The 27,621-nt window shown below is 40.1% G+C and overlaps 1 protein-coding gene across 1 annotated transcript in view; it reads left to right on the top strand.

The window, feature by feature from the left end:
• The window catches only part of ADCYAP1R1 (ADCYAP receptor type I), a 152,289-nt gene that overhangs the window by 70,906 nt on the left and 53,762 nt on the right, over positions 1-27,621 (top strand). The window contains exon 4 of the mRNA XM_050891653.1: positions 19,276-19,383. Within this exon, the coding sequence (XP_050747610.1) occupies positions 19,276-19,383 (108 nt within the window). The remainder of the gene's footprint in view (positions 1-19,275; positions 19,384-27,621) is intronic.

Here is a 27,621-nt window from a genome sequence, read left to right on the forward strand (position 1 = left end):
TAGCTACCTAAAAATTCCATGTTCAGTCTAAGTTAGTCACCCAGGCTCCCTCAGTAATCAGTGATGAAAAAGAGAAGACTTCCAAGTGCAGATCATTACCCACAGATACCTTCATTTTATCACTGGAATTACTTTCAGGGCTTCAGTAAATACATTGACTTCGTGGACTATAGTGGAAGCTGAGGCACTGGGGAAAGGGTTTTATTGTATAGAGACAGATATCCAGTGTCATCTGAGATACCTTGGGTGTCTGAGCCACCTACACAGTGCTGGAAGAAGTGGCACAGACTTATTGGAGTAACAATATTGGAATAGAAGCAGGAGGTCAGCTAATAGCTCAGACGGCCCTAGTGACATGCACTGAGGCAGCTGAAGCCCATCTCAGTTTGCATACAGACATCTATATTTAGGTTTCTTAGTCTGAACCTAAAGAGCTATAGGACTCACTGAATCAGGGTGGTGAAACACTGGAACCGGTTGCCCAGAGAGGTTGCCCCATCCCTGGAAACATTTAAGGTCAGGTTGGACGGGGCTTTGAGCAATCTGAACTAGTTGAAGATGTCCCTGCTTATTGCAGGGGGGTTAGACTAGATGACCTTTAAATGTCCCTTCCAACCCAAACCATTCTATGATTCTATGATTCTATGAATCTCGATGGAAAGAGATAGGCATCTTCAGACAACCAGTCATGTTTCCTAAGAGTCTCCTCTAAAAAAATGAAGGAAGGTTTGTTAGCGGAAGGATGTTAATCAACCTAGGGAAAAATGCCTATCTTTTTGCATTGATTGTAGGGACAAAAAAAAAAAAAAATTACTACAGTGAAGTATGCTGAGCACTGGCTAACAGAGACATGTTTGGTTGTTTTTAACAGAGAAGCTACAGGATTACTGTACCCACGCATCCACAGAGTTTGGTTGTATTAGTTGAATTACCCCAAGGCAAGGAAAGGACAATACAGCAATAATTTATGATCTTGGCTTGAGCTTATAAAAGCCTAGAAAGATGTAAAAGATAGTGGTACATATGCTAATAGTTAATTGTGCTGGTTTTGGCGGGGGTAAAGTTAATTTTCTTCATAGTAGCTAGTATGGGGTTATGTGTTGGATTTGTGCTGGAAACAGTGTTGATAATACAGGGATGTTTTCGTTATTGCTGAGCAGTGCTTACACAGAGTCAAGGCCTTGTCTGCTCCTCACCCCACCCCACCAGCGAGGAGGCTGGGGGTGCACAAGAAGTTGGGAGGGGACACAGCCGGGACAGCTGACCCCAGCTGACCAAAGGGATATTCCATACCATATGACGTCATGCTCAGCATACAAAGCTGGGGGAAGAAGAAGGAAGAGGGGGATGTTCAGAGTGATGGCATTTGTCTTCCCAAGTAACAGTTAGGCATGATGGAGCCCTGCTTTCCTGGCGATGGCTGAACACCTGCCTGCCCATGGGCAGCGGTGAATGAATTCCTTGTTTTGCTTTGCTTGCGTGTGCAGCTTTTGCTTTCCCTATTAAACTGTCTTTATCTCGGCCCACAAGTTTTCTCACCTTTACTCTTCTAATCTTCTCCCCCATCCCACCGGGGAGGAGTGAGCGAGCGGCCGTGTGGTGCTTAGTTGCCAGCTGGGGTTAAACCACGACATTAATAAAGACACAATACAAATGTTGATCCTTTCTGTAATTCCTCAGGTCTGGGCTTCTGTTGCTAATGAATTCATAAGGTATGGCCAGTAAATATAACAGGATCTACCAGTACAGACTGAAAGTAAGATTCTTGGCTGTGTTAAAGGTATGTTTTATCACCCTGGTATGATGAAGGGTCTGTAATATACCTGCTGATTCCCATTCTGCCCCACAATAGCTCCCCATACTTAATGACATTTCCTGTTGCTGGTAATGACAATCAGGATCGTTGTTCCTTCTTCTGGCTCTGTGGGAAGAAGCACAAAAGGGAACAGAGACACTAGAGCAGAGACACAGTGTGTGACACTGGTTTTTCATCAGCTGACAGGGCTATGAACTTGTGGAACGCACAAAGCTTTTCCAAGAGAAGTGTGTGTGGGAAGCAGTGCTCCAGCCTGGGACCTGCTGCAGAGAAGCATGACCAGACCCCCCCTTTTACTTACACATGGAAACTGTGGTCACCCAGTCTGTCGTTTGCATGAGACAACAATGACAGTCATCAAGCATCATGCAGTGTCCTTCTGTTTCTGCCTTGTTTCTATTCAACCCTTCATTCAGTCTCTCATTAGAAGTAGATTTAACAGGCTTAGCAGTGGCACAGCCCAGGAAGTGAACTGGTTGGACCTTATTTTCTGGGATATAATGGGACTTTTGTGAGCCTGCTATGAAGGTGGCATTGTTTGAACTTCCTTGGTTATTCTTCTGTACCTTAATATGAAGATGAGAACAATATCAGGTTGGTTTTTTTTTTTTTTTGCAGTGAGACAGCATGGAATTTTTCTCATGGAACTTGAGATTTCTATGCCGTAGGTATTTTTATCTCAGCTATTGTCCCGAAGCTGCCTTCACAGTCAATGTACAAAAGTTGGCTTTTTGAGGGAATGACTCACCAGACCTATTTCAAATGTCTGCTTTCAGATGAGAGACATTGTTCTCTAGGATTGCCTATTTCTATCTGTTCCTACAAAAATTTTGAGGGCTATACAAATGTAGGTGTTGGCAATTGGTCCGTTGAATCCCACTCTGGAAAGCACGTTTGCCAGTTACTGCTTCCTTTGTTAATGGGAATGGTTGCCTGTATGTAGACCACCAGTGGGACAAAAGTAAATGTGATGGGAACAAGAAGGGGTTAGAACAAACTCCAACGGCTTTCTGTTAATAACTTCAGTTGGAAGATTTTCTGTACACTCTTAAGAATCCCTTCCTTTTCACCAGTGCATGGGCTTCTGGAGGAACATTCTGACATACCACATTTTGTATATTTAGAATCACCCCTTTTGGTATTTGCGTGTATTGTAGTATCACTTGGAAAGCTCTACTCATGAATCAAGTGTTGTTACACCAAAGACTGAAGAGAGTCTTCTTAGCCTGTTTTTTACCGTGAAATGTCTTTTTCTTATGAGACTTCACCAAGCACTGATATTCCCACATAGGTGGTCAATGACTAAAATTGCCCAACTGTACAATTTCATTTCTTGTTTCAGCTTATTCTGAGCTACATCCACTACTTCTTAATATACTTTACAAACTTAAGCCAAGAACTTCATTACAGGAAACTGCCTACTCAATAATACATGCAATTGAATAAATGTAATAATTTGGACTCCTGACAGATTTTGCATATTGATTTTTCCTCAGCAAAATAAAACTGAAGAACAGTAAGTTATATCATCTTCAGACAGACGAGGAAGTTACAGTACCATAACAAGTTATTAACTACTCCGTCTGCTAAGCAGTAGAAAAATATCTGTATGTACTCCTCTCACCATGGCAAAAATGAGATAATTCAGTTTTATTTACCTTCAAAAGCAGAAGTGCAAAGTAACTTACATGCATAATAACACCTTAAATATCAACTCCCTGAGCCCTTATTAAGCCCTATTTTTTCCCACAAAGTTCTTCATATTTCTACTTCATTAGACACTTAAGTTATGCCCTTTCTTTTGTTGGAAATTACAATGGATCAGATCTTGATCTCCTCTGAAGAATGCTGAAGAGACTTAGAAAGTGGAGACAGCCCTGCAGTATCTGCTGAACTTCATGGCCTCTTCCATCACTGGAAGAACAAGGCAACAGGACCGGCATGTCCAATATTCATTCTATTTTGTTTTAGTTTCTGGGCAAGGGACAATGGGGGTGGGGAAAGGGAGATCCTTGGCTTTGCCCATGAGCTGCTAGCCAGCACTGCTGACTCTGAATGTGCATGGTAATTTGCTCCTGGCAAAAGGGAGGAAAAGAAAATGTGCAATTTCTTCCCCAAATTCCTCCCGTGAAATAGAAGCAGTAGGAAAAGAAAAAGGGAAAGATCTCACAATTTCATGCAGTTTTCCAGCCTTTTGTAAAAGAAATGAAGCAAAGAAGAAACTCTTTTCACGTGTTTTGTTTTGGGGGTCATAAAGCTTAGTGTGTTGAAATATTTCCTTCTAGAGAGAAGAATTTTGCATGCTGTACTAGAAAAAAATGAACTTAGCCTGTGCTGTTGTTATGCTTCCCAGCTTGAGATTTCATTTTCTAATATGAATTCCACCACAGAAATAGGTTATTCTGTGTTGCAGGAATACTTTAGCGATACCACACTGAAGTCTAAATGTGAAATTATCTCATGTTAGCTGGCTGAAAGCAGAATATTTGTTTAAAGTGGACATGTAGGCTTCTCCATAGCAAAAAAAAAAAGGGGGGGGGGGGGAGTTGATTTGACCAGCCTATCTTTGATGTACATTTTAAGATAATTTGTTAATTTCAGATACTTCAGAAGTAGGATAGTATACCTTCTCTCCTATTGATGTGTGATCTGTTTTTTCCTCATTTCATATCTACAGCAACATTGAATGTTAAGAGTCCAATTCTAAGCCAGCTTTTGGTTTTGTTTATTTTTTTCAAATATATGCATTGTTCCTGCAAGATAGTTGGAAAGGAATAGAATTTAGAAAACTTGCCATCCAGATGTCAGATTGATCTCAGTTAAAATACATGTTCTTTCTTCCTCTTCTCATTTCTGAATTTTGCTCCTGGATGCCATGAAGACTCATGATTTTGACAGCTTGATGAATACATAGTGTCTTATAAATGATTTACAGATGAATCAAAGTAATTACCTGCCTCCCGCACTATACTGTAAACATGTAGCTTAGAGGCACTTTGGCTTTTAACATGGGTTGTTTTGAGCCTCAGGCCATTGGGAAATATCCAAACAGACTCAACTCCCAGCTAATAATATATTTATAGCTACCACCAGCTTGTGTTCTGAAAAGATCACTAACAAATCACAGTTTTAAGATTTTGATAATTCTTAACTAAACACGCTTTTTACCAAAACCAGAGCAGCAAATACCCCGCCGGCGGTGGGAGGGTTCTGCTGTCAGCACCAGGACAGCTCTCGCCCTTCTCCAGGAGTAGTTCTGTACTGGGCTCCGGATTTAGGGAGAAATGGCCTCCTTGGGGAACAACTGCATCACTGGATGTTAGACTGTCCTGGTTTCGGCTGGGACAGAGTTAATTCTCTTCTTAGTAGCTGGTACAGTGCTGTGTTTTGGATTTAGTGTGAGAATGATGTTGATAACACGCTGATGTTTTAGTTGTTGCTAAGTAGCGCTTATCCTAAGCCAAGGACTTTTCAGTTTCCCATGCTCTGCCAGCAAGCGGGTGTGCAAGAAGCTGGGAGGGAGCAGAGCCGGGGCAGCTGACCTGAACTAGCCAAAGGGATATTCCATACCATGGAACGTCATGCCCAGTATATAAACTGGGGGGAGTTGGCCGGGCAGTGCGGATCGTGGCTCGGGAACTAACTGGGCATCGGTCAGTGGGTGGTGAGCAATTGCATTGTGCATCACTGGTGGGGTTTTTTTGTTTGTTTGTTTGTTTGTTTGTTTTTTTTCCCTTCCTCCCCCTCCTTTTTTTTGTTATATTCCTTTTCATTACTATTATTATTATTTCATTATTACTATTGTTAGTATTGTATTTTACTTTAGTTATTAAACTGTTCTTATCTCAACCCACGAGTTTTACTTTTTTTTCCCCTCTTTCCTCCTCCTCACCCCACTGGGAGGGGGAAGGGGGAAGCGGCTGCGTGGTGCTGAGTTGCTGGCTGGGGTTAAACCACGACATAGACATCCAATTTATTGGCTAAATTAACTGGCCAGTCTCCCAAGACTCCTTGTACAGTTGATAGATACTGAGATTTACATTCAGTTTGCATATTAAAACACCTAAATTAAGGTGTCTTCTTATTGATCCTTTTCCTTGCCTTTCTGATGACCCTAAAAGCCATTTCAGGCTTCCTGAATGCCTGCCTTTCCATAGCAGCTTGCACTTTTGATAATCAAGCCACGCACTTCATGCTCACACAGTTGCTAGAATTGATTGGTTTGTCTCCTTCAGAGAGAAACAAATCAAAGGAAGCACAGTGAAACAATGCAACTAGAAATCACAACCAAAACAAAAGGCAAGGTTAGAATAATCCATAATTGAGTGACTAACCAGGACCTGTGTGAAAAAAATTACTGGAAATAGAAGCTAATGCACAGTGAAATGCTTTAGAAGAGAAAAACAATTATTAGAGTGTGTAACAAGAGTATGCCCAAAGCATGTGACAAGAGCAAAGCCAAACTGAAATAATGACCACAAACAATTAATTAAAATACGCTGAAGGACTGTTGTATACATTTTGAGAACGTGCCTCCTCTTTGTTCCCAAGACATGAAAGTACTTGAATCTGCTCCAGGTTTTTGGTCATACAGCTAAATGACTAATATAATTCTACCCCTCCTCTGCTAACCTGCAAACTACTTAAAACAGAACCCATTGTTATCATAATTGAATAAGCTAGAACAAAATTAAATACAGTACTCCCAGTGAGTAGAACTGTTTCATAATTGTTTTCATACAGGATATACCAGAACCACTGATTTGTTTCCCATTATTCTTCTGGATTGAGAACTGATAAAGAAAAGTTCAAATGGTATGATAACAACAGCTGGTCATTCCTGTTCACGTGAATAAGATTTCTCGCTTCGGTTACAAATCGAGCAGTTTTTGTGTGCTTTCCAATTTTTCTTCTACATGTACCCTAAACAGTTAGTCTATGGACAGAGTAATCTATCTGAGGATATATAGAAATATATAGCTATACTTTATACCTGTATAAATACATACTGATACCTATAAATAGCTTCTACATCTAACTGGGTTTTACAGTAGGGGTTAATTTTATATCTGCTAAGTAATATGACATCTGTTCACTCTCAGAATATCATGAAGAAATTTGTTACCATCTTTATACAACACTGATGCTATCATAGTCCCTGCAAGTCAAAAAATCATCAAATGACTGAAACATAAAGAAGTTTCTGGACCTTTACTCTATAGCTCAAGCGTGCAGAATTGTGCCCTGTAACGTACTTTTCTCATCCTTTGTCCAGCTAATAAGAATGTCACAGACAATGAGAACTCCCAAACTTATTTTTAGATATTTTAGTTATGGTTTATTTTGCCTGGGTGCAGGGAATAATCTCTATGACCTCCACAGGTCCCTTCAGGCTTATTTTCTGTTTTCCCGTAATTATTCCACATTCTAATAAATACCACCAGTAAAAGAATATTGATTATATGTATGCAAATTTTCATAGTTATTACTTCAGATGGGAGTGTAATTACCTGCCCACACATATTTGTGAGCAACACCACAGAACAATTTCTCTTCCTACTAGGTCTTTAACCTTCTCTAGTAAGAAGAGAGGGAGAAGGAATAATATACTTAATTCATTTTCATATTTCTTTTTTAAGCCATCTCTAAATTCTCTAAACCAATTAGTCTCCAACTTATAGCAGCTTTATACATGGAGAAACTAATTGATTTTGCTGGAATTAACTCCTCATTTACAGGAGTAAGCAAAAGGAAAATAAGGTTCTGCAGACACTTTTTTCCCAAACATGGTTAAAACCCACATTCTTCCTAAAATACCACTTCCTGCAATGAGTACTGTAATGCCTTTTATGGAGGTAGTGACTAAAGCAGCAGTGTTGGAGGTTGGATGCATATCTCTGTATGTTACTGATGTTACTGATCCTCTACCATAAATCATCAAGTAGTGATGGCAGCCTCAGCGCTCTCTAATGACTGCTTCCCATTTCTTCCTGTATCCTTCCAGCCTTTGACAAAGAAAGACAGATCCACCACACTTGTTCTGATCTAAAGGCAAGCTAAGGGGAATTATCTTGTCTCTAGTGGTTCAGATTTTGCATTACCACCACTGTAATTTTGGGCCTTCCTTTGTCCACTTCCTGCGGTTTTCTGGGCATTTTCACCTAACATGTTTCATGTATCTAAACATCGGAAATACTTCTGACCTCTTCCTATGTCTCATTATGATGTTTATGGGTTTTGTTTTTTTGTACCTTGCTATAGGCTGTTGGGAGATTTTGTATTTTGTAGCTTATACAATATAAAAATATAAAAATACAAAAATATAAAAAATATTAAAAAAAAAAAAAAGGGAAAGGATCCACTGTTCATTACCAGGAGAATGATCATGATAGTTCTCCCATGTTTCACTAGCATCTCCTTTGTCCATCTTCATCATGCACTCTACCTCCCTTTTCATCTATTGATACCCCTCACCTTGCCTTTTCACTGACTTCAGATTGTAACCCGCCCAGTTCAAGGCGTATATCTTTATATATCTTTACTTTTGACAGGAAGGCATCTAGTAGCTGCGAACTTACTGAATAGTAATATAATTTCCTTTAGTCTCTTTCATACTGACCAAAATTTCCCAAGTGTATGCAAATACTTGTGAGGCTGCATTACATTTAATTTTCGGTGTTATTTTTTCTACTCTCTGAATACATTGTGGCCAGTCAGAGAAGTTCAATATGAAACAGGAGACAAGCTGTGTTAAACTCTGACGCTGTTATTGAATCACACCTTTGCTTCAAGATTTCTTTTTCAGTTACTCCAAAAGCTTGAACAAAATACAGCTTCTGCCTTCCTGTTTAGGAGTATGAAATGCAACGTGTTAACATGCCTTTCAATAGCGTATGAACTGGCTTTTTATCATGTATTTATTTCCTTTGTTTCCTCCACTAGATCATAAGGTTCCATGGGCTCTAATAAGGAATTGCTTGACTCACCACTAGAACAATTTTCAGGAGAGATTATGGAATTTGCACACTGGAAGAAATTAAGTTATTTAATTCAGTCATTTCTCATTCTCAGAAGATTTGGAGGAGTAAACAAGGAATAAATGCCTCTCAAGAGTATCCACATTGGCGTCACTGTGGTTACATCAGGAATGAATTTGGGCCAAGATCTGTTATAAGTTATCTTCTACTACAGATGTGCCTTTTCCACTGAGATAACTCTATTTATAAACAATAGAAAAGCAAGAAAATGGGGAGGACAGGAGTCTGAATATGAAGGGGCAGCTTGCTTCTGAGCTCTGTTACAACTCTTGCTCTGGAGAGTGTTTAGCTTCAAATGTCATCATTTATTTTGTTTTGTTTTATTTTGTTTTCCAGCTGTAAAAAGAGTAGAAAATCTTCTTATGCTAAGAGCTACCATGAAACCTAAATAATGATAACTTGTAAATTCCTTTGGGGGAACTTAATATATGTGTAACAGAATTTAATGTAAGTTCTGAAATCAGTCATACAGACTTGAGGTCAATTGCTATTTTCAGTTGTTTAATGTCTGTCTGTTCTGTTTGGTCTATTTATCCTTTAAGAAACAAGTCAAAATTCCTGACAGATGTTCTTGACCAGGCAACTGTTGACCTCAGGCTTTGCCTGAATAAGTCCCATTGAAAATTCTGTTCTGCTACATTGGGATTTTTTAAGATTGAAGTGTAACCCCACACTCAGAGACTGTTTCAAGGTTTGTGTCCCATTTTAGTCCCACTTCAGTACTGTTGTGAGATTAGTCAGAAACTAACAAATCAAAGGAATATGTTACTGTTTTTTTCTTTTGTGACAGAACAGATTTGAAGCCCTGAATTTATTACTGGGAAACCTCAATGCTCAAGAGACCTGCTAATAAATCTTCTTCTCATCTTCTTCCACACAACTAAATCCTCTCTCCATTTTCAAAGGAATGCAGACTCCAAAACACCAAAAAGACACACTGAAAAAACTTCTACTTTCTCTGTATCCATGGCAACTAGTTATCCTAGTGATCTTCACAGATGTCTTCTTCACAGGCCCATAAATCTCATAATGGGCCAAATATCACTACCCTCCATGGGTGGTGAAAGTGGTAATGAACTGTTCAGCTATACAGCTTGGGAAGATTCCTTACCTACAGCCCTACTTGAAACTCAGGGTTCGCTGTGAGGCACATTAGTACTTGTGGGGGAAAAATATATTATATTTAATATTTTATATATATTACATATATAAAGATATAATAGGTATTTATTTCTATCCAGCTCCTCCATCACCACAACCAATTGTAGGCTTAGTTAATATTGTTAATTGAAACTATGCAGAAAAGTAAGACACAGCTGATAGTGCTCCACCCTGTTGTCCTTAAGTCAATCACTTTTTATGGGTAGGTAGTGCCTGGGAAGGGGAGGATCCATTTGGGTAGGATCTGACAGAGGAAGGTAAGGCTTTGTGGAAGAGGAACGCATCTTTCTGGTTCTTACTCCATTGCTTTCTTCTCGAACTCTGTCTTAACTCTGCAAACTTCAGCCAGTATTTCTACTACGCTTTTTCCAGAAATGACTCTGAGCCCAGTCATTTAAGGATTAAAATTTGTAGCACTGTGATATATGAAAAGCCTGCTAGGCACTGGTGGAATAGCCTCCCTTTTCCCCTCTCTCTCAGCTTGGAGAATTAATGGAAGATAGAGTTGATAAAGAAAAGTGCATGATCCCTTCTTCTCCGAAGAAGGGAGGGAAGTGAGTCAGAATGGCGTGGCGGTGGGGTAGAACAATGACAGTCGTTTTGGCTGCCACCAGCAATAAAAGAAGTGAGGGGTACCAGCTGCTGCCAGGCAAGGCTGCCTCCAGCAGTACCCCATGATCTCACATAACCCATGTCCTGAGTGATACCAGATTATCCGCAGCTGGTGAGCTTGGCACTGGCTCAGGCTCTGGCAGCTTGTAAGTGTCATTCTGTCCTCCAGCAGTGTTGGAATAAAATCTCGCAATTTTTTGAGTAATTTCACAGAGTGTTTCTGCCTCCAGAGCAGCAGTGGTGACTTTCTCATAGATGAATAACCAATCTTTTTTATTATATTTGAAGAAAATTTTAAAAAAAACCCACCTCTCCGTTTCCCAGATTATTGGCTTTTTACTCTTCTGTATAATTAGACAAAGAAATGTTCCACAGATTTTGCCAAACTGAAGTTTCCCTTTAAGACTCTCCAAAGCTCACCTAAGGCCAATTGGTTGGCAGCACTTAAAGGATTCTGGAGATTTTCTTGGATGAGGTTTTCTTGGCAGGTAACAATGCAAGAACAGCAATAAGTGTAAGCTTAGAATAAATATCCTGTGATTGTAAAGAATTAAACAGCTTTAAAAGAAGAAAAAAGGTTTATACCTCTCTAATTATAGATAACAGCTCCTGTCATTTAAAGGCTGATCTTTGCCATGTATAAAATGTTCAAGGAAAAAAAAAAATTGGGTATTAACCTTTCCTTTTGAGGTGTGTTTCACATGAGACAGATAAGAACCTTTCACCCTCTTGAGGAGAATAGTTCTAATGGCTGAATTTTTGTGCAAATGAGAAGATCTTCATTCTCTTTTCACCTCTGAGACGGATCATGGTCAAACAGTGACTTGTGTGTGCATTTGTATCTACTGTTTTCCCCATCAAAATAGTAGGAATAAGGATAGAGTTCTAATTTATGATTTGTGTGGCTCAGTCCTAAGGTGGTCGGAAGGTGAACCAAGGTGCTTGAGTGATGCAGAACATCCAAACCAGGTGAAATCCTCTCTGTTGAACTCTGGTAAAAAAGACTAGCTCCTAGTTCTAAAACATACAATTTGTCTGGCAAATGCAAAGCATATGCACTTCATCTTTTGAGAGCTAAAACCTGCTATCTTCAGCTCATCTATTTCTACTGTTGTGCTATAAAACCCATCATTCCAATCAAAGAAAACCCACTGTTTCTATTTCTTTCACTTTTAGTTTTTAATATAATCTAGGATTAACTTGGCACATAAGAAGTGAAATATCTCAAATATTTTTTTCCAATGTTCTCTTTCATAAATTAAGCTGATATTTTTAATAGTTCTTTGAAAACAGTGCTGCACTTAGTACTTCTTAGATCTCTGAAAATGTCATCCCATAAAACAACTCACTACTGATAATGACGTACCAGTAGAAAACGCTATCATAATTTATATAATTATCATTACATAAACAATGGATTCTAGATATTCATAATATAGTGTTGCATAACTTTATACCAGGGTGTCCTGGTTTCGGCTGGGGCAGAGTTAATTCTCTTCTTAGTAGCTGGTACAGTGCTGTGTTTTGGATTTAGTGTGAGAATGATGTTGATAACACGCTGATGTTTTAGTTGTTGCTAAGTAGCGCTTATCTTAAGCCAAGGACTTTTCAGTTTCCCATGCTCTGCCAGCAAGCAGGTGTGCAAGAAGCTGGGAGGGAGCAGAGCCGGGGCAGCTGACCTGAACTAGCCAAAGGGTATTCCATACCATGGAACGTCATGCCCAGTATATCAACAGGGGGGAGTTGGCCAGGAGGGGCGGATCGCTGCTGGGGCGTCGGTCAGCGGGTGGTGAGCAACTGCATTGTGCAACACTGTTTTTTTTTTTTTTTTCCTTTTTTTCCCCCTCTTCTTTTTTCTTTGTTACACTCCTTTTCATTAGTATTATTATTATATTTCATTATTATATTTCATTATTATTATGTTAGTGTTATATTTTACTTCAGTTATTAAACTGTTCTTATCTCAACCCACGAGTAAAACCCAAGAGTTTCACATTCTTTCCAAATTCTCTTCCCCATCCCACTGGGAGCGGGGGGGAATGAGGGAGCGGCTGCATGGTGCTTAGCCGCTGGCTGGGGTTAAACCACAACACAGGGGCAGCAGTTATCTAGATAAAGGTAATGGAAAATATTGAGGTGGGCCAACTGCTGGTAAGTTTGACCACAGTTTATTTTTCTTCATGTACAGCCCTAGCTGAGTCACTTGGACTATACATGTGGAATTCCTCTGCTCTAATTCCAGCTGTTTTAAGCCTAAGATTAGGCTTTCTCTTGGTGCCTTTTCTAATCAGTGGAAGAAAATATGCATCTCCAGAGGATAATTTATCTTAGAAACCCTTTAGCAGTGCCCTCCGGAGGTGTCTGTTTTTCTTCATGCACTGTAAAAGAAATGTAGAAGAACTTAGCTCAGACTTATATATATAACTTTTATAATGTTAAGGTGAATGAATACCACGTTAGACAATGTAAGGTGCATCTCGGTGCAGCAGTAGCAAAATCTGGATAGAGGAATAGATTCTTAGTGTAATAGCTGGTCCAGATGACATATGCTGAAAGAATAAATAGATTTTTTTCAAATAATTCCAAAAACTATCGGGAGCATAACTGGGAAGGAAAAAACCTTTCCTTTTTCTCTGCTCAGCTTCCCCTTGTACTTGGTCTTTCATGCTTCCTTTGTGTATAAGACATTTTAAGGAAGGAATAACTTTTTTCTTTCTTTGTGCATGATCAAATATTCTCTTTTCTGACATAGAATGTCTTCCTTTAGTGTTTTTTCCCCCTTTGTGTTTTTTTCCCCTTTTTATAACTTACTCTGGAATTTCAGTTGATGTTTCTTTTCTACTCTCTTATGGCCTGGACTTTCAAAACAGACTATTGAATCTGACAGTGTTTTAAGTTTGCTGCCTAACTCGAAACACCATTTCTGTAATAGGAGCTCCTATAAGATACCTTTACTTCGAAATGTCAATTACTTTTGAAAATCTAGGCCTCATACCCAGGCCTCGCTTAAGCCTTTATTTATTTTGGTATTTACCTAGATTTATGAAAGAACAGAAAGCACCTATCTTATATTCCCCCTCTCTCTGAAAGGCTTTATATGTAGTATGCCCTTTAAAAGTTATTGTGCATTGCATAATTCAGTTTAATATGCTGGCTTGTAACATTACGTTTCCTTTGATATTACTCTCCTGAAGGCAATATGACCTTGAAGGTGATATTTTAAACTAATAAATGAGGAGAGGAACTGAAAATCAAACTGAATGCTGTAAGCCAAAAGGATGGATTTTCATCTCAAGCCTTTATTTCCATACATAAAAAATACAGAAGTCTAACATTTATGTATTTTTTCTTGATTTCCCAAGGAAACAAATTCTATGCAAATTCTTGTCTATTCCTTTTTGTCTGTGTATGAATCCATAAATCTCTTTGTGCGTTGTCCTGTCTTTCCTTTTTTCACTCCCTTCCTTCACTCAATAATTTTGAGTCCACTGAATAAAGTCAGCAACATTTGACAGAGGTGCACTAGTCTCAAAGCTGCAAATTCTTGTATGTTTTGTGAAAATGGTGTGCTGAGTGCAAGAAAGATGTGAAAATAATTATTGTCATGGAGAGGGGGACAGGTAGGACTTACCCACTTTAATAAGAGGAGTGAATGAGTGAGCAGTGAATTGGTACACAGGATCTTCCCATCCAAAAAGCACGTCTCTGCTTTTGCACCTTCTCTTGCCAAAAAAGTTAGCAGAGATGAGAAGGAGGCATGTTGCCCTAGGGACAGGATAAGGACATGGGAGGATGTTGTGGATACTGTTAAGAAGATTTAAATATAGAAAGTGTAAATGAGGGTATTGCAGTAGAGGCATCATGAGAAAATAAGACACAAATCTATAGAAAAAGAGCAGTTTGTACATAGTCCTGGTGACATAGTGACTCCGTGTTGGTGGAAGATAACAGGCTCTATTCTCAGTGGATTTAAAGTGAGGTCCATTCCTTGAACTCGGTGAACTTCAGCTATGGGGCTGCCTAAAATCTGGTTTTATATCTAGCCACTATCAAAACTGGGACTCTCAAGACAGCCCTAGACAGAGGAGAAAAAGAAGATAAGGGACCATAAGCAATTTCAGAAGAGCTCTTTATCACTGCTATTCTGCCAGCATGGTTTGGTTTGGGGTTTGTTTGGTTTTTTTTTCTCTTGGTGCCTGTCCAGACATTTCAGGTAAGAAGGGAGCCTTTCCACTGACAGGAGTAGCTGGTTAGAAAGTGTTTTGCTCTGAAAGGCTTAATTTGAAGTGAAGGACAGGAACAAGGCTCGTGTGAACCTCCATGGAGGAAGGATGACTAGAATGGTTTTAGTGCTAGGTATAATTTTAAAACTGCGTCAGAAGATGCTGCAAAGACAAGTATCCATAATTTCCTCCTTGTTATGAAATTTGGCCTTTCTCTGAAAGAGCTGTTCTTTTTCAGTGGCTGCCAAGTCAGATCCATCCTTAGGTATACGAGGCACCCTCCTCAGCATCAACAATATTGAATTTAAACTTAGGTATCATGGGCTTCTTATGAAATTCATATAAAATCCGTATTGTGGATTCAGCTGAAATCAGGACTCTTTTTTTTGAAGTACATTTCACAAGAACAGTACAAGGAGGATCCTGCCACAGGGAGCTTGCAGTCTAAACACGAGTTTTATCTCACTTTTACAAGAAGAAGCTTGAGACGGAGATGTAGGGATTGATCATGTGGCTTTTCATAAGCATCCACTGTGGTTTGCCTGTGGTTTGAATTGCTCGGGAGCTGCACAGCTATGCTGGCACCGTTCACAGCCTGCAGTAACATGTCCCAACCCTCAGCTGGACTCCTTCACTCAGGATCGGCTAAGAACTGGCTAAGGGAGGCTGCATAGCCACTGGTCAGCCCTCTGCCCAGAGGGCGGAGTTGGTTCATATCTACTCCAAAAGACCACATAGACCCTACGGGGAATACAAGCTTCAGCCAATTAATAGGTAGTTGTTTAGGCTAAGCTAGTTCTTAGCATCGGTCTACTGAGTGTAGTTGGTGGAGAGATGGAAGTACACTTTACAGGGTGATTCACTGCCACCTTAAAATGGGATTATCCCTATCTGGAAAGTCTCTCTGCATGAACTACAGAGGAAACTTTGCTCAGCTGAATAGGGTAAAAGGGTAAGTTTTAGCCATCTGAAGTTAAACCAGTCCTGACTAATTCTATAGTTGAATGATCCCTTTGTGTTTCCTCAAAAGTCAGTGACAAGGAATAGGGGCTCCCAAAGGATCGTCCATCCCATTGAAGAAGAGGTAACTAGCTGAATAAGATGAAGCACTCTTCTGCCCATGCTACAAAGAGGGCATAAGTACTTACCCAAGACCAGATGCCAAGCTTTACACCACTTATGTTAGCTGAGATGAATTCCACAATGTTTACCACACATGAATTTCAGTCTGCAGGTTGCAATGCAGACATGGGAAGGGAAGCAGAATTTGTGCTTTCTGCAAAGTGCCTTGTTTACAAGATCATCCACTAGCGAGACCACCCACTAGCAAGACCACTATTTTTTTTTTTTTTTTTTCCACTCTGGCCCACATAAAATTTCATTCTTTAAAACTATTTCTTGTTGTTACTGATATCTAACATTCTAAGAACCAGGAAAATTTGCCCACTTGAAGCTGCACCATGCTGTTTGCAGTATCTGAGCTACCTCTTTCAAAGCTAGCTTGGGCATCCCTACGTTACACAGCAATGGAGACATACCGTCAGTGCCAGAGGAGAACCCCACTGTGCAGTTTCACACTCAAGTCACGTGGATTTCTGTGGGCAGATTTCACCCAGCAGGAGTTGCTGGCTGTAGCATGGCTTACAAATGTAAGGGGATTGTGCACGCTGGCCTTTATTCCGTTTAATTTTTTTGTCGTCTTTTTCTTTGCTCTTCCAAATTGTTTTAAATATGCTTTTCCAGGCAGGATCAGGCAACTTTCTCATTGACAGTGAATTCTTTCCAATCTCCATCGCTCACCTATCTTAGTAACCAAGGCAAATTACTTGACTCTATGCTTCTCTCTTCCAATGTCAGCACATCAGTGCTTTCTAGCACAATGAATTTATAATGTCTTTTTAAATGGGGCTATTTTTTAGCTCTGCATGGTATAGCACAAAAACAGCCACCTGATATAACTGAATTTGATACATAGTGCTATGAAATATTTATTCCGTGTCCACACTTTCTTTTCTGCAGTCTGAGGATTTCCTTGCATTTCTAGGTTGGTTTGCAGTATCTATGGCTATCCCAGTGTTTGGAAGACAACTGATGTTGAAGTAACAATAATAAATAAGAAAGCTTTCCCTATTGCTATCAAACCCATTTAATTTAAGGAAGCAAGGCTAGCAAGTGGTTCTCAGAAGATCTCATTAGCCACTTTGATTGTCTCTAACACCTCTTGTAAGCAAATGTCTCATTACCATGCATATTTACATATCCTTTACTTCTGTACAGAGTGCCATACATCAGTGAACTACAAACCTATTACTACATGTCTTCAGATTTATATGGTAAATACAGTTCCTACTGTGTGGACAGACACTAGCTATCAAAGACAATAAAATCTAATATTGCTCAATGTGATCTTGATTTCCATCTTTAGTACCCTAACTGTATCACAAAACTTTTCAAACCCCAGTCTTTGAGCCTTTTGGAGATGTTTGAGAATCACAGTACTCATACAATGAGATCCTCATCTGGCAAAGGAAACAACCTGGGGTAGGAGCGGAAAAAAGAGAGGAGGAGGGGGAAATGTAAAGGATTCCTTTTTTCCAGCTCCTGCAATGATTTAATGAGAACTTTTGCAGTAATATTGTATTTTGGTGGGTCAGGCAAAGCTGAGGGATTTTTATCTAATAGGTCAGCATTTTATATGGTAATTAATTTATATTATGTAATCTGATGCTGTATCCTTTAATTTGAAAGAATGATTATCAACTGCTTAGCGTATGCCATCATTGTAACATCGTAACAGTGTGGTTTGACACTGACCTAATTCTTCAAACACTCTATCACTCAGAACTGCCCTACTCACTACACACGGTAGTTAGTGTCTGGCTTATATTTTTGTGAGAAAATGTAGGGCTTGATTCTCTGCCACTGAAGCTGATGGAAAAAAATACACCAATTCCAGTCCTGTGAGCATACATTCTCCACTGATGGAAATCTGCTACTATCACCAAAGTTGATAAAGCCCACACTGTTTTTACAAGTTGATCCCCCATACCTTGTTATATTGTACTTGTGCCAGTCTGAAAGTATGACACTTTGAAGTACTAGCTGCTTTTACTGAAGATCTTATTTTTCTTGGCACATAGTCAAAGAGAGAGCATATTAACGGAAAACCACTTAGAAAATGATGGAGCTTGCGGCTTTTAACAGTTGATAAGATTATGTGCTCGATATCAACATCAAATGCAAATGAGTAGTGGAGATATTTAGTTTTTCTTTCTTTTCCTGCTGAGGTAGAAGATGATTCCCATTTGAGATTCCTTCACTAAGTCATTATTTTAAACATTGGTAGGAAATTTGAGAGATTGCTCTGAGTTTTTCTGTACACTGGATAAGTCTTCTAGGTTTATGAGCTAGTAAGATGGTGGTTTACAGAATTACAGGAGGGCTTATGCTTCTTGAAAGCCAGTCATAGTTTGTCATGTCTCTGACACAGTGATCAGAAAGAAGCAGGAGCTGGGCTCCTGTATTGTATTTATAATAGCACATAGGACCTGAATTTTTCCTGTATCCCGAGAAGACAACTCCCATCCACAATCCCATCGCCACCTCCTTCTGCATGCATGTAACAGGAGGCTGGGTCTTTACCACTCAGATCTTCAGTTCAAAGCTTGTTACCTGAAGCTCAATCTCTGAACAGTTGTTAAAGGCCTGATTCTGTCTTTACCGTATGCAAGAAATCATTAGAGGTCAAAATCATCCTTTTGACATTGTGAGTTTATATTCTCTAGAGCAAAGACTGCAGTAAAGATAATGAATGATGTCATAACAGTTCTTTACTAAGGTAGGACATTTCTGTTCCCAATATTTTTTTAAGAAAATAAACAACATGGAAGAGGTGAGCTTCCCTCATGTGTCCACAAAACTGACTGTAGGATGAAGCAGAATCTGTTTTTCAGTTTCTAGTCATCTCCCTGGGTCAAATTCCAAAATGTGCCAGTACCCAACCTTTGACAAGGATTAGAGCCAATAGAAAGTTATAAAATTTAAATTAAAGATGTGATCCAAAAATAAAAAAAGATTTAATCCGGCATTACTGAAAGATAGCTAAATGGCAGCAGATTTCATGCTCAAGGGAAAATTTGTTTCTGGTATATGTTCAAGTGATTTAAGTGGGACTAAGAAAGTCGTATTCTGCGAGAGTAGAGTCTGGCTGTTACTGCGCCATGCAACTACGTATTTTATGCTATTCCTATGAATGAAAATTATTTTATTCCAGGGGAAGCTTATTAGAAAATGATACTGTTTGTTACTTTAAACAAGCGCATTTTTATGGATAGAAGAAAGAACCAACTATAAAGTGCAGTAACAGTGTGAAGAAAGGAATGGATTTCCACCACTGATGTATTTTATCCTTCCTTCTCTTCTATAGGTTGCCCAGGAATGTGGGACAACATTACATGCTGGAAACCTGCAAGTGTGGGTGAAATTGTCTTTGTCAAGTGTCCTGCACTGTTCAGATTTATCATCTCTGAAGACGGTAAAGTATTTTCTTTGTTCTTTGCCTCTGTCTTGTAACGCTGCATGGCCAGCATCAGTGTAATACCTCACTTAGATACTCATTATAAAGGGAAATCAAAAACTCTACAATGACCTGGAGCTGGGCTTCAGTTTAAAAAATACTGTAGAAAACCAGGATGTTTGTGTGTAGATATGTGTGTGTGTGTGTGCAGGGGTGGGAGGGAACGTGTGAAAAAAGCCTTCACAGACTATACAACATGAAAATATCCCCAATTCTAATTGCTGAAGAGGATGTTCTGCCATTGGGTCTCCACTGAAATCAATGAGACCTGAAACTCTCTGTGGGTCTTGGATAATTAATCATCACAATTCAAACCTATTTTAGAAAATAACTAAAATTCAGAGTGGGTTCTGCTCATGCCTAAGGAGAACATAGGCATGAGACAACCAATGTGAGGAGCTCCCATGTTTGAAGTCCAGGGAAGAGTCAGTGAAAATTAATGATTCCTGGAGAGACGCAGAAGATCCATCATGCCTTTTGTGGTCTGTAGAAATGACACATCAACATCCTTTTGCCCTTTGCAGCTGGCATCAGCAACCAAGCAAACAAATGAAAGGTGAGAAATTTGGGCCGTTTCAGCTTCCAGCATGCATTGCTGCCTAACAGAGTTGTCCCTTGTCTTGGAAAAAATACTGCAGATGGTCAGCTAGGCTGGTGTATTTTCTCTGTCTTTGTGCTACCACTTTAAGCTTGAACCAAAAGTCCCATGCACTCACCATGCTTGGTAACCAAACCCAATTAGACCCCAGTTTCAATCCCTATACAACCCAGCCGCTGCTCCCAAATGAGTTGCTGTTAAAAGGAGAACTTACCTTAGTACTGGTAATACTATTTGACCTAGTTATTAATATTACCTAGTGCTTTTTAATGGGAAGAGTCTCTGTGCAAGCTACTGTTTGCATGACACCAAAAACCCCTTATCCTTTCTCGATTTTTTTTTTTTTTTTTTTTAGCCTTTGAAATGCATGAAAATTTGCCAGGTAAAAATGAGTGTGCAGACAGGAGGAAATAACTATTAAGTTGTTCACAGCAGATATGTAGATTAAGATGTTGTCTTGAAATTCCTTTATATTTTTTCATGATTCCATGAAATTATCTTCCCAGCTGAATGACTGAGAGAGGCTAAGTCTTCCCATCAATGTTACCTAACAACAAGCCTTTGCTGATGACTAAGACAGTTTTGTCCACCTCCTCCCAGCACCCATCGAGGCACCCATCTAGGCTACTGCAAATCACTTAATTAGCACTGTCCATTGAGGAAGAAGTTCTTCATTGTCCCCCAGGATCCTTTTTCCCAAAGATTATTTTACCAATGAATTATTCATTTACAGTCTTTAGTCCAAAATCCACCTTCTCTGTGTTGACACACACAGAGCACAATTTGTGGGAGACAGTCTTTCATACACAGCTCCAGGAATGCTGAAATCCTCACCTTTAAATACATCCATTTGAACTCATCCAGACACTGAAGCAAGTGCCAATGCTCTTGTGAAATGGAAAGCAATTTAAGGGTGGTCATTACCTCATCTAAATTTACCCATATGAAACTCGAGGTTTTTCTCTAGGAGTCCTCTAGACTCCATCTGTAGCCAGTGGAGAGAAAGAGACCCACAGAAGGTAATTTATGTTATTCCAAGAGACACGAGGTGAATCATGCCTTGGAGATACCTCTCTTTATCCAGCAAGTACTAAGGGCAATTCTCTTAAACTAGGCACCTAATTTTTGAGCAGGGGAAGATAAGTCCCTCTTTAAATTATCAGGTATAAAAATATAATTACTACTGTAATTCTAAGTGCTTTAATTATAGCCAGTATAATTAAATATAATCTTTACTGCTGTAATATTGGTTCAGTATTGACTCAGTGGATACAATGGCACTTACTGAGCCATCCGTGTTTAGTGATAATAGAAAAGAACATGTCAGCATCCAGTAGGGTTTGTATCTAGCTTGGGTAAGGAAATATTCTTCCCTCTTTCAAGTTTTTTTTGTGGTCTGGTGGTTTTTTTTTTTTTTTCCAATTCTCCATGACTTTGTAATCAATTTTTGTTGACTACTTGTCATTCAGCCTGATTGTCAAACCAATTCTGGTCATCCTTTGCACAGGATATACACTCAACTGAGTTTTCGCTATCCAGTTATCAGTGAAGCTTGCAGCCTGCAGGAAAAATACTTTTATGTTATTTATTGTGCATCAGCAGATGGCTGATATATTGTTATCTTCTGATATAACTGCAGGAGGCCTGTTGCTCAAGACAGCGGCTGTCCGAATTCCCATTAGGACCCCTCCTTTTCAGTGGCTTGTAATTTACACCCCCTACATACCCTCAAGCTACAGTGTGCTAACACATGGTGACATAACATAACACTTTTGTCTCTCTCCCTGCCTGTTTTGGATGCAATGCTCAGAGATATTTGATACTATGGAGAGTGGTGCCATGTACATCTACAGCACAGGAAATCTCCCCCACTGCCAACCTGTCCACACACCTCTGCCATGGACCTTTTAACTATTCTTTATTTCAAGGGATGTCTCTGATGCTTCTATTTATATCCCACACAAATATGTTATCTTTTCACTTTTACTGACGAAATTTCTTTTCCATGGTGCTATAATTTCTGAAATAATTAAGGCTAGGAGGGCTCTTGAGAAATCATAGAATATTTTGGGTTGGAAGGGACTTGTAAAGGTCATCTAGTCCAACTGCCCTGCAATGAACAGGGACATCTTCAACTAGATCAGGTTGCTCAGAGCCCCGTCCAACCTGACCTTGAATGTTTCCAGGGAGGGGGCATCCACAACCTCTCTGGGCAACCTGTTCCAGTGTTTCATCACCTTCATTGTAAAACATTTCTTCCTTACATTTAGTCTAAATCTACCCTCTCTTAATTTAAAACCATTACCTCTTGTCCTATCGCAACAGGCCCTGCTAAAAAGTTTGTCCCTATCTTTCTTATAAGCCCCCTTTAGGTACTGGAAGGCTGCAATAAGGTCTCCCTGGAGCCTTCTCTTCTCCAGGTTGAACAACCCCAACTCTCTCAGCCTGCCTTCATAAGAGAGGTGTTCCATCCCTCTGATCACTTTTGTGGCCCTCATCTGGACCCGCTCCAACAGGTCCATGTCTTTCCTGAGGACTCCAGAGCTCGGCACAGTACTCCAGGTGGAGTTTCACGAGAGCGGAGTATAGAGGCAGAATCACCTCCCTCGACCTGCTGGCCACACTTCTTTTGATGCAGCCCAGGATACGGTTGGCCTTCTGGGTTGTGAGTGCACATTGCCAGCTCATGTCCAGCTTTTCATCCACCAATACCCCCAAGTCCTTCTCCGCAGGGCTGCTCTCAATCCCTTCATCCCCCAGCCTGTATTGATACCAGGGGTTGCCCCGATGCAGGTGCAGGACCTTGCACTTGGCCTTGTTGAACTTCATGAGGTTCACATGGGCCCACTTCTTGAGCTTGTCCAGGTCCCTCTGGATGGCATCCTGTCCTTCAGGCGTGTCAACCACACCACACAGCTTGGTGTTGTCTGCAAACTTGCTGAGGGTGCGCTTGATCCCACAATGTCATTGATGAAGATATTAAACAGTACTGGTCCCAATACAGACCCCTGAGGGACACCACTTGTCACCGATCTCCATCTGGACATTGAGCCGTTGACCACTACCCTCTGGATGTGACCATCCAACTAGTTCCTCATTCACCGAACAGTCCACCCATCAAATCCATATCTCTCCAATTTAGAGAGAAGGATGTTGTGGGGGACCATGTCAAAGGCCTTACAGAAGTGCAGGTAGACGACAACCATAGCTCTTCCCTTGTCCACTGATGTAGTCACTCCATCATAGAAGGCCACTAGGTTGGTCAGGCAGGACTTGCCCTTGGTGAAGCCATGCTGGCCGTCTTGAATCACCTCTCCTCCATGTGCCTTAGCATAGCTTCTAGGAGGATCTGTTCCATGATCTTCCCAGGCACAGAGGTGAGGCTGACAGGTCGGTAGTTCCCAGGGTCCTCCTTTCTACCCTTTTTAAAAATAGATGCAATGTTTCCCTTTTTCCGGTCACCAGGGACTTCACCTGACTGCCATGACTTTTCAAATATCATGGAGAGTGGCTTAGTAACTACATCAGCCAATTCCCTCAGGACTCTGGGATGCATCTTGTCAGGTCCCATAGACTTATGTATGTTCAGGTTCCTCAGGTGATCACGAGCCTGATCGTCTTTTACAGTGGGAGGGACTTTGCTCCCCCAGTCCCTGTCTTGCAGTCCATCCACTCAAGAGGTGTGGGAAGAAAGGTTGCCAGTGAAGCCTGAGGCAAAAAAGTTGTTGAGTACTTCAGCCTTCTCATCATCCATTGTTACCAGTTCGCCAGTCCTGCTCATCAAGGGGAGGTACACTTTCTTTGACCTTCCTTTTCTGGCTGACATACCTGTAGAAGCCCTTCTTATTATTCTTTGCATCCCTTGCCAAGTTCAGCTCCAGCCGCGCCTCGGCCTTCCTGACCCCATCCCTACACAACCGGGCAGTGTCTCTGTACTCTTCCCAGGATATCTGTCCCTGCTTCTACTGCCTGTGCATTTCCTTCTAGCCGTTTAGTTGACCAGCATGTCTTGACTCATCCATGCCAGTCTCTTGCCTTCCTTTCCTGATTTCTTACACCTGGGGATCGAGAGCTCTTGCGGTCTATGGAAAGTGTCCTTAAAGATCTGCCAGCTCTGTTCTGCTCCCTTGTCCCTGAGGGCAGTTTCCCAGGGGGTCCTATTGATTAATTCCTTGAACAGCTAGAAGTTTGCTTTTCTAAAATTCAGCGTCCTGACTTTACTCTTTGCCTGACCCATATCTCTCAGGACTGCAAACTCCACCAGTGCATGATCACTGCAGCCCAGGCTGCCTCCAAACTTGACGTCACCGATGTCATCTAACCCATCTCCCTCCTCAAAGACAAGGTTAGCTCAATACGATCTATTCCAGAGCTTACCTAACCTGTTACCTGTTAATGGGAAAGACTTTTTTTTTTTAAATAAAAAGTAATATATGTTTTAGAAAAATAAAAAAAAATATGTATATAAAAATGAAAAGCTCTATCATAAGTAGAGCTATATAAAATAAGGGCTGAAATAATATTTTTAAATTATTTGCCTAGGATTTACAGATCTGTTCACATACTGTACTTCACATTTGACCTGTAGCAGGGTGATAGTATGACCCTAAGGGAGGAGTAGTCAGTCCAGTGTAAACATATGTCCTCCTTTCTTTATCTCCTTACAGGATTACTAACAAAAGTGACAGCTGTTCCCTATTGTAGTGCTGGGTTTGAGGGGGTTTTGAACATCTGTTCAGTAGGAACAAAACCAAGATTCATAATTCATTAGATAAACAAATAAACATTTAATCTGGAGTAGTTTGAAATCTCTACAGATCCGCTGGATTTGTACTAGTGACCCCAAGGTGGAAATATCTACATCCATAATCACCCTCCTGGGTGAATCAGCATGAGTTTTCACTATCATTACTGCTAATTTTAATTAGCCAAGTATATTTGTTTCAATGAGGGCTTAAATTTTATGACAGTTCCTTAAAGAAAGGGTTATTAGATATTAGAAGGGTTATTAGAAACATTAAAATGTTTCTAAGACACAGCTAATCACATTTATAGATTGTTACAGTATCCTCTGGCTGCTGCTATGTTTCTAGAATACGTTACTAGGCTAGACACTGACACTAATATTTATCAATAGCATATTCATTCTTAATACAACAAAACTTTTACAAGACCATAAATCATTTTTACAAACAGCAGCAATAACTTTAAATTATACTTTTAAAAAGTTTGTTCTATGAAGTACTGAAGCACCTGTAGGTACAGCTGTTTGTATAACAACGGACAAACCATATGATGTGTTAATCTTAAAGAGAGGGTAGGAGTTATCTCACTTGGCTTTGGATATCTAAAAGTTATATGTGCAAATCTGAAATGATCACATGGATTTCTGGTTCAGTAAATGGAAAGCAATGGGTACTTGCAGAAGGTGTTTCCTCTGACCTATCTCAAATGCTTATCTTGAGATGAATGAAGCCACTGGAGGGGGCTCTTCGTTTTATGGATTTCAGAAAGGAATTTGGCTGCCTTGACTTGGATGTCTGATTTCCATATGCAGTAAAATGTGGGGGGAAGAGACTACAAAATAAAAATTAACCAACTAAACTGTCATCTGGAGAGATCCTTTGTTGAAAAATTATCTATGGATTTAGCTAAAAATACCAGCTGTTGCTGTTTTTAATTTGAAAATATACTCTGTTCTAACCTTCACTGCAATTGAACTGAGGAGTAACATTTGAACTGCTGTCAACGTCATACAGAAAGCCTAATGTTAAATCCTGTGCTGTGTGGTTGGTGACCCTTCCTTGCAAAATTTCATTTCACCTCTCTGCTATTCCAGAATTTTTCATTTCTTTTCAGATGCAGACTGTGAACAAAAAGATTGTTCTCAAAATCTCTCCACATGAAAAAAACATATGAGCTCCCACGTCTTTTCTAATCTAGTAGGTTAAGGATTTACAGTGGCTTTCCTTCTAGAGAGTTCCTAAATATTAATTTATTTTCCTCTTCAACATTCATTTCTTTGATTGATATCCATCAATTCACAATTTTATTATCACTGGGAGTGGTAACTTCCATGATGTCACTGTTGTATAATATGCTTTCTCCAGTGCCTTCCCAGTACCGACTCCAGAGACAACCACTCTAGAAGGGGGTATATTTAAAGCATTCTAAAGTACCTTTGCAAAGGAAGAAAAAAAGAAAAGTGTGTCAAGCTGTGATGTTGCATTTCAGTATGACATAGCAAGACCTAGAAATGGCCCCAACATAGTGATCTGCACTCCCAGCTGGAAAATTTTCTCCGTTTTGTTCTTTATCCCTTTTTTTCCAGAGAGAGGCGATACTGTGTCGCAGATGGAATCATGCACTTCACTTGTAAGAGAGAAGCGACAATATACTTTATTGATATACAGTAGTGAGTTAATAAAGTTCATTGGCAAATGCAACAGTGGTTTAACAAGATTCGATAGCAAGGTACAGTTGATTATTTACTGCACAGAGGACAAGGTCAGACAAAACTGTCAAGGAGACCGTCCCGTTGAGTCATGAGGTTCAGAAAAGACCTCCTTGCTTTCTAAACTGCTCCTCAGAGAGGAGTCTAGGTGCAGCTGGATCCACTTCTAGTCCCAGACTTGGTCAACGTTTATGTCTAAAGGATTATATATGCACAATCAATCCTTTATATCACTTAGCTAAGATTTCAAAGTTTAGCATGCTATTTATCACTTACTGAGAATCTGTTGTGGCAAGGAATCTCTCAACCTCGAGGAGTAAGCTTGAGAGGCGTCCCTACTCAAGACAAGATCCTGGCATGCAGCCCACTCCCATGCAGGAGAGCTCAACAGGCCCTGGGCTGTCCACTATTTATAAAGTCAGATGATTGACTTATAGTCATATTTGCATACCGGCAAGATGTCTGGCTCCCCGTTCCAGACAGTCCTCGGCTACCATGTTGCCATCCGTCCTCCAAAGTCCAGAGTAAGCTGGATGCAGCCATCACAACCCCCACTGGTGGTTATGGCTTAAGCAGGGGAGAGATGGGGGCGGGAGCACACCGCCACATAGTGCCTGGAGTGGAAATCTACAGAAGCCAAGTCTGTGCTTTTCTTTGTTTGTCCTGCACAGCTGAGATATTCTGGAACCTATAAAGCCACATTACTCAAACAGACCATTGAAAGAAACCCAATAGCCAGATCAGAAAAGAGCATATTTTTAGATCTTTGATTTGCAGTAAAAACCAATATGAATGATAATAGGCAGTTTCTGAGCATTGCTATATTCTCCACATTGAGAAAATGCTTTCATTCACAAATCCAAATGATAAATATGATTAGCTCTTACTGAATATTCCAGCAATTCAGAATGTTTGTCTAGTGCTTAGTCTAGGACACTGCCTGCTACACCCAAAAGAGCATTACTACAAAGCATGGTTTACTACGTAAGACAGAAAATGTACATAATTTTTACCAAAGACAGAAAACGCATCCTATGTTGATACCAGGATTAAGGCGTCCTAATTAAAATCCAGCAGAATAAAGAAAGTATGCAGGTATTACAGAGTTTAAGAGGGAATTATATCCTGCGGTCACATTTTTGAA

The sequence above is a fragment of the Gymnogyps californianus genome, chromosome 2, assembly GCF_018139145.2.
Source record: "Gymnogyps californianus isolate 813 chromosome 2, ASM1813914v2, whole genome shotgun sequence".
In the NCBI taxonomy this organism is placed as follows: Eukaryota; Metazoa; Chordata; class Aves; order Accipitriformes; family Cathartidae; genus Gymnogyps; species Gymnogyps californianus.